We start from the raw sequence: 15,600 nt of genomic DNA, 5'->3' as shown, positions 1-15,600 counted from the left end.
TAGTCTGCTCCGAGGACTGTTATGCACATGCTGCACACAGAATGACCCTGCAAATAAAATAGATGACGCAGAAAGTACTGGTCCGTGCATGCAGAACAGTTCTGAACGCGGGCAGTACATGTGGTCGATAATAGTGAGTTAAGCGCAGATGGACTGTTAAGTAAATGATAAAAATTTTAATTTATGGGTGAACTATCCCTTTAAGCACAGAATTACACATCAATGTTTGTGTGACAGAGTGGGACGACCTCTCATTCCCCTAAAAGACCTGCTGTCTACATCGACTGTCTCCTCCCCCGATGGCATCAGCCCACCATCTGTCCACACACACCTCATCATCATCATCATCATCATCATCATCATCATGACTCAGGCTAATTTCCTTCCATCCTCCCGCCTTCTCTGCCACTTTTACCTCACTCTCTTTTACTTTCAGTTTAGGACCACCCAGTTACAAACACCAACAGCCAGCACACAGAGGAGGGGAAAATGTTGGAAGAGAGAGAGGAACAGAAGAGCAATGATTTGTTAGCTGCTGTAAGTGGCAAAAGGGCATGGATTGAAAAAAAGATCGCCATTTTTGTCCAACAGAGGAACTACTATTTCAGAATAGATGCCCAAGATAAAAAAAAAAATGTTTAAAGTAAAATCAATGCTAAAACCTAAAACTAAAAGCTTTTTTTTAAATAAAAGACAAATAAATGTATATTTATATATATATATGCCCCAATGTAATAAACTTGCTCTATGCATTCTTAAATTTTCGTTAATTTACGTTCATATAGGCTTAATGAAAAATATGAAGATAAAAGCAAAAAATGTATCTTCTTATTTCATTTCATATTTCAACTTGGAAATTGCTCACAGGGACTGTAGAACATTTATACATGCAAATTATTCTTCAGCATACAAAACAAAAATTTGCTGTGGCCTAAAGACCTGAATAACAGGCTGCACGTTCATCCCTCAAAGCCTCGCTGGCACCAAATTAAATACGGTTTCTCCTCTAAGGTCCATGTAGATTTGATTCGGTCTCATTAAAGGGCACTTGTAAACAATCATTCCAACCCAAAAGGGAGACAAATTTACATTAGAAGCTAACAAGCAATTATCACGTATTGAGTGCCAGTGAAAATAAAAGTGGGCGTCGTGCTGGGCCATGTGAGAGTGACACATCTCTATAGAGATGAGGTCACAACAGCAGATGAACAGATGTGACGTGGAAAATCCCGTGTGAGATCATCCACCTCTTTATAAACCCAAACCTTCACCGCTCAGACACAGAAACAAAAACAGTTATCCTCTATGCCATTTGTTTGCTTTTATTCATAGGTTTAGCACAGAAAGGGAAGGTAATAAGCCAGGTTCAAATTGCAACATGAGCTAAGCTCAACATTATACTACATGAATTAAACCACTGTGCCACAGTTCCAACCACCTTAAGTAAGTCTTTAAGCGCTAATTACCAGTGCTTGCTAAAGCAAACATCATTACTCATACTTACGGTTAAGGGGTTCAAATTTGAATCCCTGTTTGTACCACAGACATGAATAGCATCTGAAATCACATGCACTGAGGAGAGAACTGGCATATTAAAGCGCTCTGAACTCACTTTTCACCTGGATAACACTACTATTCACTATGATGCAAAGTTTTGAACTTGTGTTTTTAAAAGAAGTATTTTATGCTCACCAAGACTGCATTTATTTGATCAAAACTACATTAATATTGTGAAACATTTACAATTTACAATAAGTGATTATTTGAATATATAATTTATTCCTGTGATGCAAAGCTGAATTTTCAGCATAATTACACCAGTATTCAGTGTCGCGTGATCCTTCGGAAATCATTTTAAACATGCTGATTTGCTGCTCAAGAAACATTCAGTATCAATGCTGAAAATAGTTGTGCACATTTGTATAAAAAATATTTTAAAAAGTCAAGTTTTCAAGATATTTCTCATGAGGACCTTTGGCCCATATAAGTAAACCAAGACTTGTACACAGAGTGCTTCCTGTCCGCCAGAGGGGACAGGAACTCTAACCTTTGACCTCAACAGCTCACATTCCAGGTAAACCTCTATCCAGGCCTGACCGTCTGCACTCACTTTTACAGCCCCAGCACTGGACTCCGTTGCTCCTTTAAGTGTGTGTACATGAGATCTGTGTCTCATCAGGCCGTGTATATATGGCTGGGGGAAGTACTCCGCAGCAGCGTGCCAGAACCTGGCCAAACCGCGGCAATCGCTCCACCCGGAGAGCACATGCCTTCCCAGACACCGCCAGAGACAATACAGCAGCTGCCCGAGTGACAAAGCACAACTCTGAGAGGCTGGGACGACCCTCACCAGCATTTGGTGGCGCTGTGTGTGTGTGTGTGTGTGTGTGAGAGAGAGATCCTGCATTCAAACATAGATGGGTTTGGGGGAGAAAGAGGAGAAGCAGGGGGATGGGAGGAATGGATGAGGCGGCGGCGGTGAGCGCCTTCAGATTCTGAGACCATTAATCATCTGAACATTTGAGAAGCCCGAGCCAACAGGGACCTGGCTGGAGAGAACAGGGACAAGTAATCTGCTCTGTGCATGTGTGTGTGTTTGCCTGCATCGGGGAGGAGTACAAAGGCTAGAGCAGGTGAGAGTGAGCCCATGAAGACAAGAGGGAAGTACAGGACAGACAAAAAAACAGAACAATGAAAGGCTTTCATGTAACCCATTGAGTGAAAAGAAGAGGACCCACACACACACACACAAAAAGAGCTCTACTCTCTCTCCATCTGCTCCAAGCGTAAGCCTCCCATGGCACATGGGACAGACCCCAGTAACCATACGCTGGCACACAAGAGCACCAACAGACACCTTGACCCCTCTCGGTCTTCTGTCATACAGCCACAGCGGTATGAACACGCTCACAGCAGTAGACATGTCCTCTGGACAGGGTTTCTGCAGGGTCTTTAAGCTCAAATTTAAGACATTTTTTAAAAACCTGCACAAATTAAATTAATACCAAATGAGCGGGTTAGGGCAATGTCTATAGTACCATATTTGACTAAAAAGTATTAATTATATTAATTTAAACAATTACTATCAATAAATTATTATATACATTTAATAAAGAATTAGGGGGGTGTGATATAAAAAAATTCTGTATGGTCAGTTCACAGCAGTGATAGAAATTAATCTTTTCCAATAAGGTTTGAGGGGATTTTTACTTTAAGCCATTTTTTCTAAAAGTGTGCACCATCTTTTTAGTCAAATTCCTGCATTTGGGCCAAGCTAATAAAATTAGTATCAACAAAATCCATCTTTACAATGCAGAGGAAACACAGAAGCTGCATCTGAAGTGGACACCTCACACAGGAGCAAACAACAATGTACATTGTGGAAAATAATGTGTTTTTTAACCTTACACAGAATACACATTTCATTACAACAAATACACAAAATAATGTTATTTTTAGCAACGTCATGTGACCCCGTTAAATATGAAATTAAAACTGGCAGTAGGTGACAGCAAGTCACTGTTAATCAGTGAGTCACTGCGATTGAACCAAATCATTTAAACTGATTATTCATTCAGGAACGAAACACCATCATGTTGCTCAGATCGAATAAGTGCATTGGTGTCTAAAACATAAGTCTATTAATATTTACTTCTTGTTTATTGAACTGTTGTATAAAATCTAAATCACATTTTTAATCATGACGACTTGAGGAAAAACTGCACTCTTTGTGTAATATTAACAACATGATATGTAAATTATATATATATATATATATATATATATATATATATATATATATATATATCTTTTTTTGCCCCATATCTTGAATTGTGAACATTTTAAATGCATTTTAATAGACTGATTCATGCAGTGAAAGAACTTATATAAAAAAATAAATCCACACTTAAATGCAAATCACAATCATTAAGAGAATCAGACTGAAAAGATCAGGGACAGTGTTAAAATAAAAAAGATTCTGCTACTCGTTTCTAAAGCTGGGATTCTTCAGAAGGATACAGGAGCATCACAAGGCCAGAAACCCCTGAAGGTTGGGGAAAGTTCCCTCATATTATATAGTTTGGTGATCTTTACAAAAATCTATTGTTCTATATAAGTACAGTGTGAATGTCAGAATTACCTGGACTTTTAATAAAGACAAGAGTTAAACTAAATAAAGCAACCTCCCATACCAGTTTTTCTACAGTATTACTGGTTCAAGGCAAATTGACAAGTTTTGTCATCGGGGTCAAGCTAGTGTCCCATTACATGCATTATTCCCAAATGAGATCTTTAGGCTTGATTTGATGACAGCCACATAAATGCATGCACAACAACAACCAGTAATTATAATAAAAACAAAAACAAAAATACATTTAAGTAATTATTTTAATAAATACAGTTTTATTTTTTTCATTACTGCTTGTGCATTTTACATTACAGCAATTGTTTTAATATCTAACTTTCTAATAAAAAATAAAGTATTTACATGAATAATTTGCTTTATTTCTCATTACTTATGCATTTTTTCACTTTATTAAACTTTTTTTAATATATTGAACTTGTTAATAAAAAAAGAGGTCTCATTAGCATATTCATTTTTGTTGTGGCATTGAAAACTTAGGAAACAAAAATGAAAACATTGTGAAGATCTTTAGGTTTGATGTGATGACAGTCCAATAAATGCAGAACAATAATAAACAAACAACAACAATAAATAAAAACTTTTTTATAAACAAACAAAAAATACATTGACTTGTAAAGTAAATAAAATGTACCTTAATGCCATTTTTTAAATATATGTGTGTGTGTGTATGCGCTAATAATTAATAAAAAATTTGCCTTCATTTAGCATATTAGTTTTTCTTGTGGTAACCCTGGAAAAAACACAATCAACACATTTTGAAGTACTGCCACTCAAAGAAAAATTATTTTTGCTGTGAAAATGTTCTGACTACAGGGAAGTGATCTGACAGACACAAACCACTTTTCATAAAGTTGTTAGCCTATTTGGCAGCCATTATTTAGACATTACGCTTTTATTACCCCTCAGGAATTATGACAGGTCTGAATGGAAGGTGCTGTCAGATTATTGACTCACATTTTTGTCTCTCGTCTGAAGAGTCTCTTATCTGAGCGCACACATCTTCTCCAAGATCACTCAGCAGAAGAGCTGCTTTCACACGGTCCAGAGAGCAGTCACCAGCTCAAACACGGACAACGCCGATCACGCTACTGGAGACAGACAGAGAAAGAGACAGATGTGAGTGATTGTTTGAAGCCTCCACTCATTTTAACAACACACTCACACAGTACTGATACATGATTTAACTGACAGTAGCTTGATGTCTTGATTTCACAGCAGTGCTGCAAGATTTTAGATCACAGAGGGCATTTTTCTATGACAGTATAAATTCAAGGTTTCAGACTATGATGAATGCTGCTGTTAAACCTACAATACTTGAAAAAATAGCAGAAGTTTGTTTCATTCATTTCTTCCCTGTCCTTGTTTGTAGTTTGCATTTTATTTTTAATAGGACTGCACGATATTGGAAAAAAAACCAAATTGCATTATTCAGTTTTTCTGCTATATATAATGTATTGCGATATGGGGAAAAAAAACAACAGATGTCATGAATCGCTCTATTAAAAAAAAAAATCATCAATGATTTGGGGTGATTTTGTAGGCGAGTAAATATGCATAGAAAATAAATGAATAACAAGCATTGATAAACATAATAGAACAAAGATAGAAATTAAATAAACAGTGCTTTATATTTTTCAGGCAAGTCTAATAGTATTCAGGTACAGAAAATGAGTAATCAAATGTAAAATAAAACTACATAGTCTTCTTCACTGTATAAATTAAATCTAATAAATCGGTGTTTTTTTTCACAGAGAGCCTAAGGAATATTAAACTGCTGTGAACAAATATACTGTTAAGCCTGTGTTATACTTTCCACTTGTGTGAGTCCGCTATGGTATGCATGCCGAAAAATCGTCATCAGAGAGTGTGCGCAGAGACTCTGCACGGACATCCGCGTGCTTCCCATTTTTTGTGACAGTGTGCCGCATACACGGTCAAAAGCACCAATTGCACATGCGCAGGCTGTGTAAAGAAGCCCGTTGCTACTCAAACCTGTACAATCTGTCAATAAAACAATATAAAGACTGCCAGATGTGCAATAATTCTGGCCAATTGTTTTTGTCAGAGTTCTGCACTTGAAGTAAGATGCATCACAGTGCTTTGAAAAACAAACTTTTCTTGAATTTGCAACAAACACATTGTTCCTTTTATTATCAATGCAGTTATCAGTCAGTTACATATAGGCCTAATACTATTAGAATAATGGAACATTTACTTTGAGTGCAATAACGTATATAAATTTACTATATAAAAATTTCCACTGCCCACAAATGTTAGCTAGTCTGAAGCCCCATACTGGAATGAAGAACAGATACAAGAACATTTCTGTTTATCTGGTCTGTCATCCATTCCCTTTTGCTCCCCCATTCAGAGGTCACATCCTAAACGAGGCCAATGATGGAGTTAATATGGCAACAAAAACTGAGGAGGGGAAAACCAGAAACGCACACAGAGAGGCATTCCACCCAGCAACAGCTCAATTACACTCTGAAAGATCCCGGCGAAGTTATGACCAAACGACAAACAAGCGGTCTGAAGACACTGACCTCGAGTCATGCGTACATTAGCACACATATCCAATGCTGTTTGTGTGTAACTTCCAGCATCTGCCCTGACCTCCGCCCTGCTATCTCTGTGCACTTTATTCTGCATGAGGACTTGTGTACACAGAGTAAGAAAGGTACAGAGGTTACAGTACCTGTGTGTTAGTAACACCAAAGTAAGACAAGATAGTTCATAGAGTGCATGAGTGCCTGCCCACTTTTCAGCATTTCTGGTTCTGAAGTGTTTGTTTACAATAGTTTTTCTCAGGGATTTATAATAAAATTAAAATAAAAAAATCTGACAAAAAGACAAAGGTACAAGATTGAGTACTTTATCGGCTTCAGTGAGGGAAAGAACTACAAACCCATTATCCACTGTGAATTAGATTAGCATTAAACAATTACAAAACATACAACTATACATTTGAAGTTGTTTTTATTTGTAGAAATAGGGCAGGGTGATAAAACAATAACAACAATTATTATTGATTTAATTTTCAACGATAACGAGTTCAATATATGTTTAATATGCACCAAAAGCGGAACGAAACAGCATTACCAACGACGACTGAACAAAGCTGTGAGATCCAGTGTGAACTGAAGCGCTTAAATTCAGCCGAAAACACAAATGATTCTGTGATTTAAGCTAGTTTAAAGCCAGATGAAACAGCGCTGACTAAATAAATTTATTTTTTAAAGAAATTAAAAATCACACAACATTTCTTCCATGTTTTTAATTTTAATAGTAAATCCCCCTGTTATTTTTTTTTTTTGGAAAATAACAGAGTTTAATTTTAAATAATTTTAAGAAATTGAATGTTTTATTTCCAGACGTTTCTGAAAATGTGATTCTATTTTATCACAGTACAGTAATACAATCTTTCATAGACATTCATATTCATGCTCCTTGGAGTATGCCGTTATTTTAATGACAAATGTTGAGAGTGCATTATTGTAGCGCGAAAACACATTAATAAAATGTGCAAGCATTAATTTCTCCACTCACTCAAACTGTGTCCTGTGCACTCACATCTCTCTACACTCATGTGCTAGATAATAATTATTCTAGCACCTTTCTATTTCTAACATTTTCTGTCAACATTTTTCACGTTTCACCACAAGCAATGTGAACTCTCTGATACATTAACATGGATGCAGAAAAAATCTGCACACAGACGAAGTGTGTGAACCTGGCGTTGCGTATGGGGCCGTGGAAAATCATGCTATAAAGCAATTTATAAATCGTGCAAGCTCACATCATAATTTTATGACTATATTGACTAATCGCACAGCCCTAATGGAGATGGTTTCAGATCGGTGATGTAGTATTTGGTTTCTCAATAAGGTCCATCGCCCAACACAAAATTTATTTGCTGAACACATAAACTGTATTTTCCTGCACATAAACCAGCCAATCTAAAGGAAACGCTGTGTATGGTGTTTGAGGTCATTTGTTAATTACCATAGACTTATTTATTACATATTATGCTTGCTATAGAGTGCGTGATGTCACGTGCACAACCACCGGTGGCAGTAGACAACGGCAACCATCACAGCCCTAAACAAGACCATAACGGATAAACTAGAGTTGTGTGGATTATTGTTATGTATTTATCAGCTGTTTGGACTCTCATTATGACGGCACCCATTCACTACAGAGGATCCATCAGTGTGCAAGTGATGTAATGCTAAATCTTTCCAAATCTGTTCCACTGAAACAAAATCATCTACGTTTTAATTCCAGTTTTGGGTGAACTACATCTTTAACAATGCACAGCTACTTCAACTTGTCAGATTTCTCTTGATGTTTAGATTCTTCACATTGAACTCAATCAAATCAATTCAAAAGAAGCAAAGCTGATGAAGTTATTTAGTCTCTCCAGTTTTTGTAATGTCTAATTTACTTTATCTTTAAACAACAAAAGGCAAGGTTAAATCACTCACTGCTCTTGACGTAATTAGCAGATTAAGAAGAATCAGTCATTTTAATTCACACAGTGCGGAGGACTACAAAGTGTTATATTTTACATTTGATTACTTACTTTCTTTAGTATTCTGAAGTACACACAGAAAAAGCACAATTTAATTTGTATCTTTGTCCTAGGGCTGCAATCATCGTAAAATGCAATGTGTTGTTGTAAACTGTTAGGCCCATATATACATTTGATAATATTTCTAGATACACTAAACTGTTAAAATATGTATTCATTTATTTGATTAGACGTCATGTTTGATGGCAAATTAGTATTAATCATAAAACAGAATCAAGTGAATGAATAAGTAAATAAAATTAAGAATTTAGGTAAAAATAAAACATTCCAGTGGGCCATAAATTAAAAGTTAACTTCTTGGAGTTATGTTTACATATATCTCAAATGCTAACAAACAAATATTTCCCTTCCATTAATGGTACATGAATATCATGATAAAATATGTAGATGTGTAGATATGTAGAAAATGTGAGATAATATTTTTGGTAATATCTCCCAGCCCTATTTTATCCTATTGTTAATAAATTGCTTACATGTTTTCATTTTTAATAAAAGCAAAAGAACAAAAATCACTAATAGTTATTTGTAAAAGCTTAAGAATTTAAAGAATTTAAGACAAAATAAAGCTTTCAGCATTTTTACTATAATATACACCTAATGTACATGTCACACATAATATGGTAAATATTGCATACATTTTTAAGTACATTTTCCACAAAATTCCAGAAATTACTGCTAAAAAGAATGTTGGATATTTTTTGCGCAATCTAAACTGATTCAAGAAAAATAGCAAAATCCTGTCAGAACTGCTCAAAACTGCCTACACAGAGAGCACGATGGAAAACAAATACTGTATACTCACCTGGGTAGAGTTTTAAAAGTAACTACCATTTCAATTCTCTAATAACAACCCTGACAAAGCACACAGGAAAAGCTCTCAGCTCTCTAAAAACAAACCCAATTTGCCTGCCTTAATACAATTTCACAGTCACAAGCTAAATGCGATTGTACCTGACACTAATTCAACTCGAAGGACAACAAAAATATATATTTAATAAGCAAGCAAAATTGGTAAGCGACTTAAATCCCGGCTGAACAAAACAACGAATCACTCAAGGCTTGGAAACCTGTCAGTGATTCAACAGCGGTCAATCACGGAGCAGTGCTGTCAGATAACTAACATTAAACATACAAAGACCTGCTTCGCACACAAGAGCAGGTGAATAACTGACTGCTTTCCCTGAATCTAGTAAATACACTGAACACCTGAACCTGTCCATAGGTAGATACACAAGTCTGATATTTCTGCCACAAATCGCAGATTTCACTCGGAGCTCAAACCGAAAGCGCTGCTGACAAGAGCTCTAAACTGACGCGGTTTTCAACAAAATACACTTTAAATGTAAAGAACAGAACTGTTACAAAGAAAAGGACATATAAAACTCAAACACGACTAACGTTACTGACTCTGGCACATTTCTTTCAATAAAAGCTAAAGGCTGTGCGTGTCTCCGTTACACGGCGGAGCAGCACAAAATGGCGACTGTGGGCAGCTCGGATGAGTACTTCTGCTCAAAGTCGCTAAAACACCGAGGGCCACACCATTACAGTCCCATTAAATGAGTTCATATACGTTCAAAACATCTGTTAAGTAAATATAAAGCGGTTGAGACACTGTATTAGTAACTAAAAGCGGGAGAATGAGCTCCTAACATCACCCGCTATCAGTGCTAACGGTGTATGACACGGATTTGTCCGGCTTCGTGTAACGTTACGTATCACACTGTATGTGTGTGTGTGCGCGCAATCAAAACACACACTAGTCTCACCCCAAAGCGTGAAACAACCACGGCCTGCGACTAATACACATCGGTCAATGTCGAGCGCAGTTCACATGAACTCGACTTAATTAATCTGACAACGCGTGAAGCGTACGCTTATTCTCGTTCCATTCTACGTCAAATCCTCCAGCGTTCCCGCACAGAGAAGCGTCGAGCTGCGCAGAGCAGGGACGCGAGCCTGTGCTAGCGCTGGACGACAAACGGCCTAATGCTAATAAACAAGCTCAGAGCCCTTCATTACCCGCTTTCTTTGACGCACACGGGGAAACACTGCTTTAAAACACAAACGCAACCAGCCCGATAACGGAATCATACCCAAACTGACCCGTTATAATGTATGAGTTCGTCTTTCCTAGCTGCTAGCGTTAGCACTCGGCGACACACAGGCCGCTTTCACCGAGACAATCATTTCAGCGATGATTAGCGCGCTTGACTGTTGCGCGAAACGACGCGGCACATGTCGGCACGTTTAATACGGAATAAACGCTTTGTGTGAGTGTAAAGGCTGCTCGTTCGTTTGTTTACCTTCTTTATTTTGTTGTGAGGGCGCGCGGGCTCTTTCTCTCCCACAATCCAGAACAAACAGTTCGAGACGTCGGTGACGTCATGCGCGCGGAGGACGCACAGGACGTGAGGACCGCGAGCGCTGCTGTCAGTCACACGTGTGAGAGAGATCACTTTAAACCGCTCAGCTCTCTTCCGTCTATTAAAGAAAGTATACTATTTGTGAATTAACTTAAAATTATCTATCTATCTCTATATGCAAGACTTGATACCACTTAAAGACATTAAAACAAGTAAAGTAGTGTAGAAAGCTTTAATTGTAAATATAAAGATTTATTTCTACAATTCTGACTGGTTTTAAATGGTAATTTTGGCTGCCCTTGAAATGACTCAAGCCATTAACATTACCTGAGTAATGATACCTTTTCATAAGACTGCAGGTTCACGTTCATGGTTGTCATCTTAAAGTCCAATTTTGTGGAGAAGTCGGCTACATATTTATGATTTATGCAATCTGGTCAACCAGTCACAGTATTTGGAAACAATTTATGTAATTTAGATTTTTTTTTTTTTTGTAACTAAAATAAATAAATTAAAACAATAAAAAAATAGGAATACAAATATATAGACTACATATAGGCTTATGCATTCAAGTTAAGATAGCCGAAGATTAAGGGGAAAATGCATGTAATTAAGCCAGTCTCCCAGACCATTTATTTGTGGTACAGAAATAGCTCAGTGACAGTTGTTTCCACACAGTCACATGGGGTTTATTTTGAAAGGTGAACTTCTCTGAAGGCAAGGGACATTGGTTACACAGAGCCCGTGTCTCTAGCTTATATCTCTCTGATCATCATAATTACTACGGTCATGAGCAATTCTTTAATGCACCTGCTTTTATTACCAACACGACTAAGCTTATGGATTCTCTCTTTTGTATATTACATTCTCGTATACGGCATAGCTGGAATCACCGCTTGTTTGGTTCTGATTCGAACTGTCTGGACTGGATTTAGGGATCCATATAGAACCTTTCAATGGAACGCTCGAAAGAGACCCCCAGACTGCCTTAAAGACCCTGCACTTGGCGACCACGCGTTTCTGAAGGGCAGGGTAAGAGCATTTATAACGAAGAATATTATCAATTATTGATCTGATGCCTTAAAAAAAACATTTAACAAAGTTATATGTAGAAGGTAATATATACTGTCGAAGATGTAACTAAAACCATTACTGGAGTAAGAAAAATACTATTTCAGTCTTTCGACCTATAAATGTAACTTTAATTAAATTTGTTACTCTACACACAAATTCTGGGTAAAATTAGTTTTAAAGTAAAAAAAAAAAAAAAATTATCCCTGCGTGATCAGTGTTCGTTCTTTAGTGAGAAAGGTGAATGAAGGGCTAAATCATGATCGTCCATATCTTGTGCTCTTGCGCCACCTGTCTTTAGACAGAACCATGACGTATAAAACCAGCACAGAACACGGCGTTCCTCAATCTATTCCGCTTTCCTTTGTCTTTACTGAAATCACTATTAGCAGCGTGCATTAGTCAGTGTTCAATGAAATCTATATAATCTTTCCAATCTTTCCCAAATTTGATAAGACTGCGATAAGATTTCATAAGATTGTTGGAATAGTAATTGAAAAGCGTGTGGATGTATTCACAGTTTCCTATTTATTTACTTGCTAAAGTTATACCTAGTTTGTTATTTGCTTAATTAGTCAGTAGTCTACCTCCAATAATTTGACATCGTTTTGTGACATCTTTTTCTTGGTTTCTTGTTCTTTTCTTTTCTTCTTCTTTTTTTTTTTTTTACCCTTTAGAGTTCAGGCTTGAGGTTTCATTATGTAACCAAAGGAGACCACAGAAGGCCTCTAATGCTGCTTCTTCATGGTTTCCCAGAAAACTGGTTATTTCCTTCTTCATTTGTTATTTCTGCTTATTTTATATTGTAGACCAGATGCAGTAAGTTCTGTAAAGTGTTTCTGCATATTGTTTTCTTCTAAGTGAAAGCACACAGACACTTCAGATATAACGTTACTAATTATTATTTTATTATATCAAATTGTTTTTCCAATGTGGGTGTGTTTTATATTTACATAGAATATATTATCATTTTATATTACTAAATGCACATATGACCTGCAGGTACTCCTGGCGTTACCAATTACAGGAATTCAGTAGTCATTACCACACGGTGGCGCTAGATCTGCGTGGCTGTGGAGATTCTGACGCACCTGTCCCGCTGGAGCAATACTCACTGGACATACTCTTATATGACATCAGAGACACCATCGATGAACTGGGTACTTACTGACTGACTATATCACAAATGAATAGTAGCAGCCCCTGACCATACATTAAGGTTGGGCAGATTTGGGGTCATATTTTAGGTTATAGGCTATGACTAACCTACATTTTATTAATTGTGCTTTTGCAATTACTGGTTCACAGCTGAATGTGAACCAGTTTTGCCTTAGTCAATTAACCACTGGTATGATGTGTTTAATTACAGGTCACACAAGTTGTATATTGGTGGGACATGACTGGGGTGGGATGCTGGCATGGCATTTTGCACTGGAAAGGCCAGACATGGTGCAACGTCTCATTGTGATGAACGCCCCTCACCCTGCCTCGTGGTTGGGTGAGTGTATACTGACAGTTTCCAGAAAGGGCATAATTAAATTTCTGTTTTCAACACAACTCTGATTCTGAACCGAAACGTACTTGGGGGCAGACAATTGATTCTCATTTCTGTAAAACCCAGACGCCGTTCTGAGAAGACCCTCTCAGCTGTTGCGCTCAGGACATGCATGTTTCTTCCAGTTACCAATGCTGCCCGAAATTGTTTTGTCTCTTGAAGATTTTAAGGTAGCGTATAAACGAGAGACTGTGGTTAAACGGTTTATGGTAACTTCTGTTTTGACATTGCTATTACGGTAACAGAAAGCACTAAAAAAAGAACTCTAGGTAACTTCCTGTCCTTTGAATTAGTCTAATGGTGACATTTCAGAAGTGGTGACAGTTGATTCTCTGCAACTTGTATTTGTCATGTGCATATAGTTGGTTCGAAGTCTATTTTGTGGCAAGAATTTGGGCATCAGGAACAAATCCAGACGACTGACTGAGACCCAGATGGAGGGGTACCTATACCGGCTGTCCCAGCCAGGAGGACTCACAGGCCCTCTGAACTACTTTCGTTCTCTTCTCAGGTTTAACATTAATTACACTTTCATTCCTGTGTCATTGGTGGTACACTTCCTCGTGATCATTATTCACTACTCTTTCTACAGTAACACTCTGTACAAGCATCAGGATGTCGGTGTGCCCTGCATGTTAATTTGGGGTGAGGCAGACACTATTCTGGTTGAGGGCATGTCCGGTGGAACGCGGCCTTATGTAAGGGGTCCAGTTGTCATTCACACTATTCCTGAATGCAGCCACTGGGTACAACAAGATCAACCCGAGAGAGTCAACAAGCTCATATGGGACTTTGTTCTGGATAGAGACATCTTAAAACACAATCACTGATTGCCTTTTGACGCAAAGAACGAATTATTTTGAGTTATTAGCTCTAGCAAGGTTTCTGGTTTTCACTTACAAAATAACTGCTTACATTTTGTCGGGTTTGTCTTAAATGAAGTAAAGACAAAGCAGATATGAATGGTTTTTATGAGATCTTCAATTCCAAGACATTTTGACTAAATTCTTTCCTGTGAGTTGTTTAACTAAACATCATCCAACATCATTACCAAAAAATGTAGCCTGTTATGTATTACAGTCTGTTTAAATTTAGTGTGACTAAATACTGTAAGACCACATCAAAACATCTGATGTGTTTATTCCATTCTTGGCTCAGTGTTCCTGTGATTGGGTGCACATGTTGAGTTATCCCAACATCATTGACTAAAATGAACAAATTCTCCCTAAAAGAATTCCTGAATGTTGAGGGGGATATGTACTGAACATATGATTGTTATACGTCACAGTTAAATATAGTAACTTTTGTTACAAAACGCAGTAAACATTCTCACGAGACCCTGTTTGTTGGTCATTGCATTAACGTGAGTAGTCTGTTTATCACATACAATGTGGTTTTGGTTGGCTGAATATAGTGCATGAGTCATACAGATCACTTCTGCAATACTTTTGCAATACTTTTATTGTACTTTTATGATACTTTAATGGTTATATGAGCATTTTGGTGACAGACAGTCTGAATGGCCATCCAATATGTTTGTATGTGACAGAGTGTTCCACGTACAAATAAATCTAGATGAAAATTTTGAACCCTTTAACAATTTGTAGTCATCATAACATTTTTAAATGAATTTTTGTGTTCCACGTACAAATAAATCTAGATGAAAATTTTGAACCCTTTAACAATTTGTAGCCATCATAACATTTTTAAATGAATTTTTTTGCCTCATTATGTTACCTCAGAATGCAAGCTTTTTATTTTGTAACTTCAATACTGTTTTCCAATAGTGATGACAATAAGACTATCTATTAAATTAGTCATTAGCCATATAGTAACAAGTAACATTTTCATTACTGAATGTGTTCCA

The 15,600-nt window shown here is 37.1% G+C and overlaps 2 protein-coding genes across 6 annotated transcripts in view; one reads left to right on the top strand and one right to left on the bottom strand.

Moving 5' to 3' along the window:
• The window catches only part of brd4 (bromodomain containing 4), a 45,309-nt gene extending 34,118 nt beyond the window's left edge, over positions 1-11,191 (bottom strand). The window contains exons 1-2 of one of the 4 annotated variants that reach the window (XM_052550342.1): positions 11,048-11,191; positions 5,102-5,235 (exon numbers count right to left, since the gene is read on the bottom strand). The gene's annotated coding sequence lies outside the window, so the exon portion shown is untranslated. Of the gene's footprint in view, positions 1-5,101; positions 5,236-6,693; positions 6,853-10,847; positions 10,866-11,047 lie in introns of those variants that run through there. The other 3 variants (XM_052550344.1, XM_052550345.1, XM_052550343.1) reach the window with 3 other exon arrangements.
• LOC127952087 (epoxide hydrolase 3) lies at positions 10,968-15,333 on the top strand. Of its 2 annotated transcripts, XM_052550367.1 has the most exons (8): positions 10,968-11,184; positions 11,991-12,139; positions 12,856-12,941; positions 13,181-13,338; positions 13,548-13,676; positions 13,800-13,903; positions 14,096-14,244; positions 14,326-15,333. In XM_052550367.1, the coding sequence occupies exons 3-8, from the start codon at positions 12,910-12,912 to the stop codon at positions 14,561-14,563; spliced, it is 810 nt and encodes a 269-aa protein (XP_052406327.1). In that variant the 5' UTR covers positions 10,968-11,184; positions 11,991-12,139; positions 12,856-12,909; the 3' UTR covers positions 14,564-15,333. The 2 variants fall into 2 exon arrangements, with proteins under 2 accessions (XP_052406327.1, XP_052406326.1); XM_052550366.1 differs by lacking the exon at positions 10,968-11,184 and having other exon boundaries at positions 11,224-12,139.
• The last annotated feature ends 267 nt before the right edge of the window (positions 15,334-15,600 follow it).

Source organism: Carassius gibelio, chromosome B3, assembly GCF_023724105.1.
Source record: "Carassius gibelio isolate Cgi1373 ecotype wild population from Czech Republic chromosome B3, carGib1.2-hapl.c, whole genome shotgun sequence".
NCBI lineage: Eukaryota > Metazoa > Chordata > Actinopteri > Cypriniformes > Cyprinidae > Carassius > Carassius gibelio.
This window is presented reverse-complemented; position numbering and strand designations above follow the sequence as displayed.

Excerpts from the sequence above, each read along its gene's own strand:
- LOC127952087 (XM_052550366.1), top strand. The coding sequence starts at position 11,897 with ATGAGCAATTCTTTAATGCACCTGCTTTTATTACCAACACGACTAAGC. Across the intron at positions 13,677-13,799 it reads TCACCCTGCCTCGTGGTTGG|ACGCCGTTCTGAGAAGACCC; the intron begins GTGAGTGTATAC and ends TGTAAAACCCAG. Across the intron at positions 14,245-14,325 it reads TACTTTCGTTCTCTTCTCAG|TAACACTCTGTACAAGCATC; the intron begins GTTTAACATTAA and ends CTCTTTCTACAG.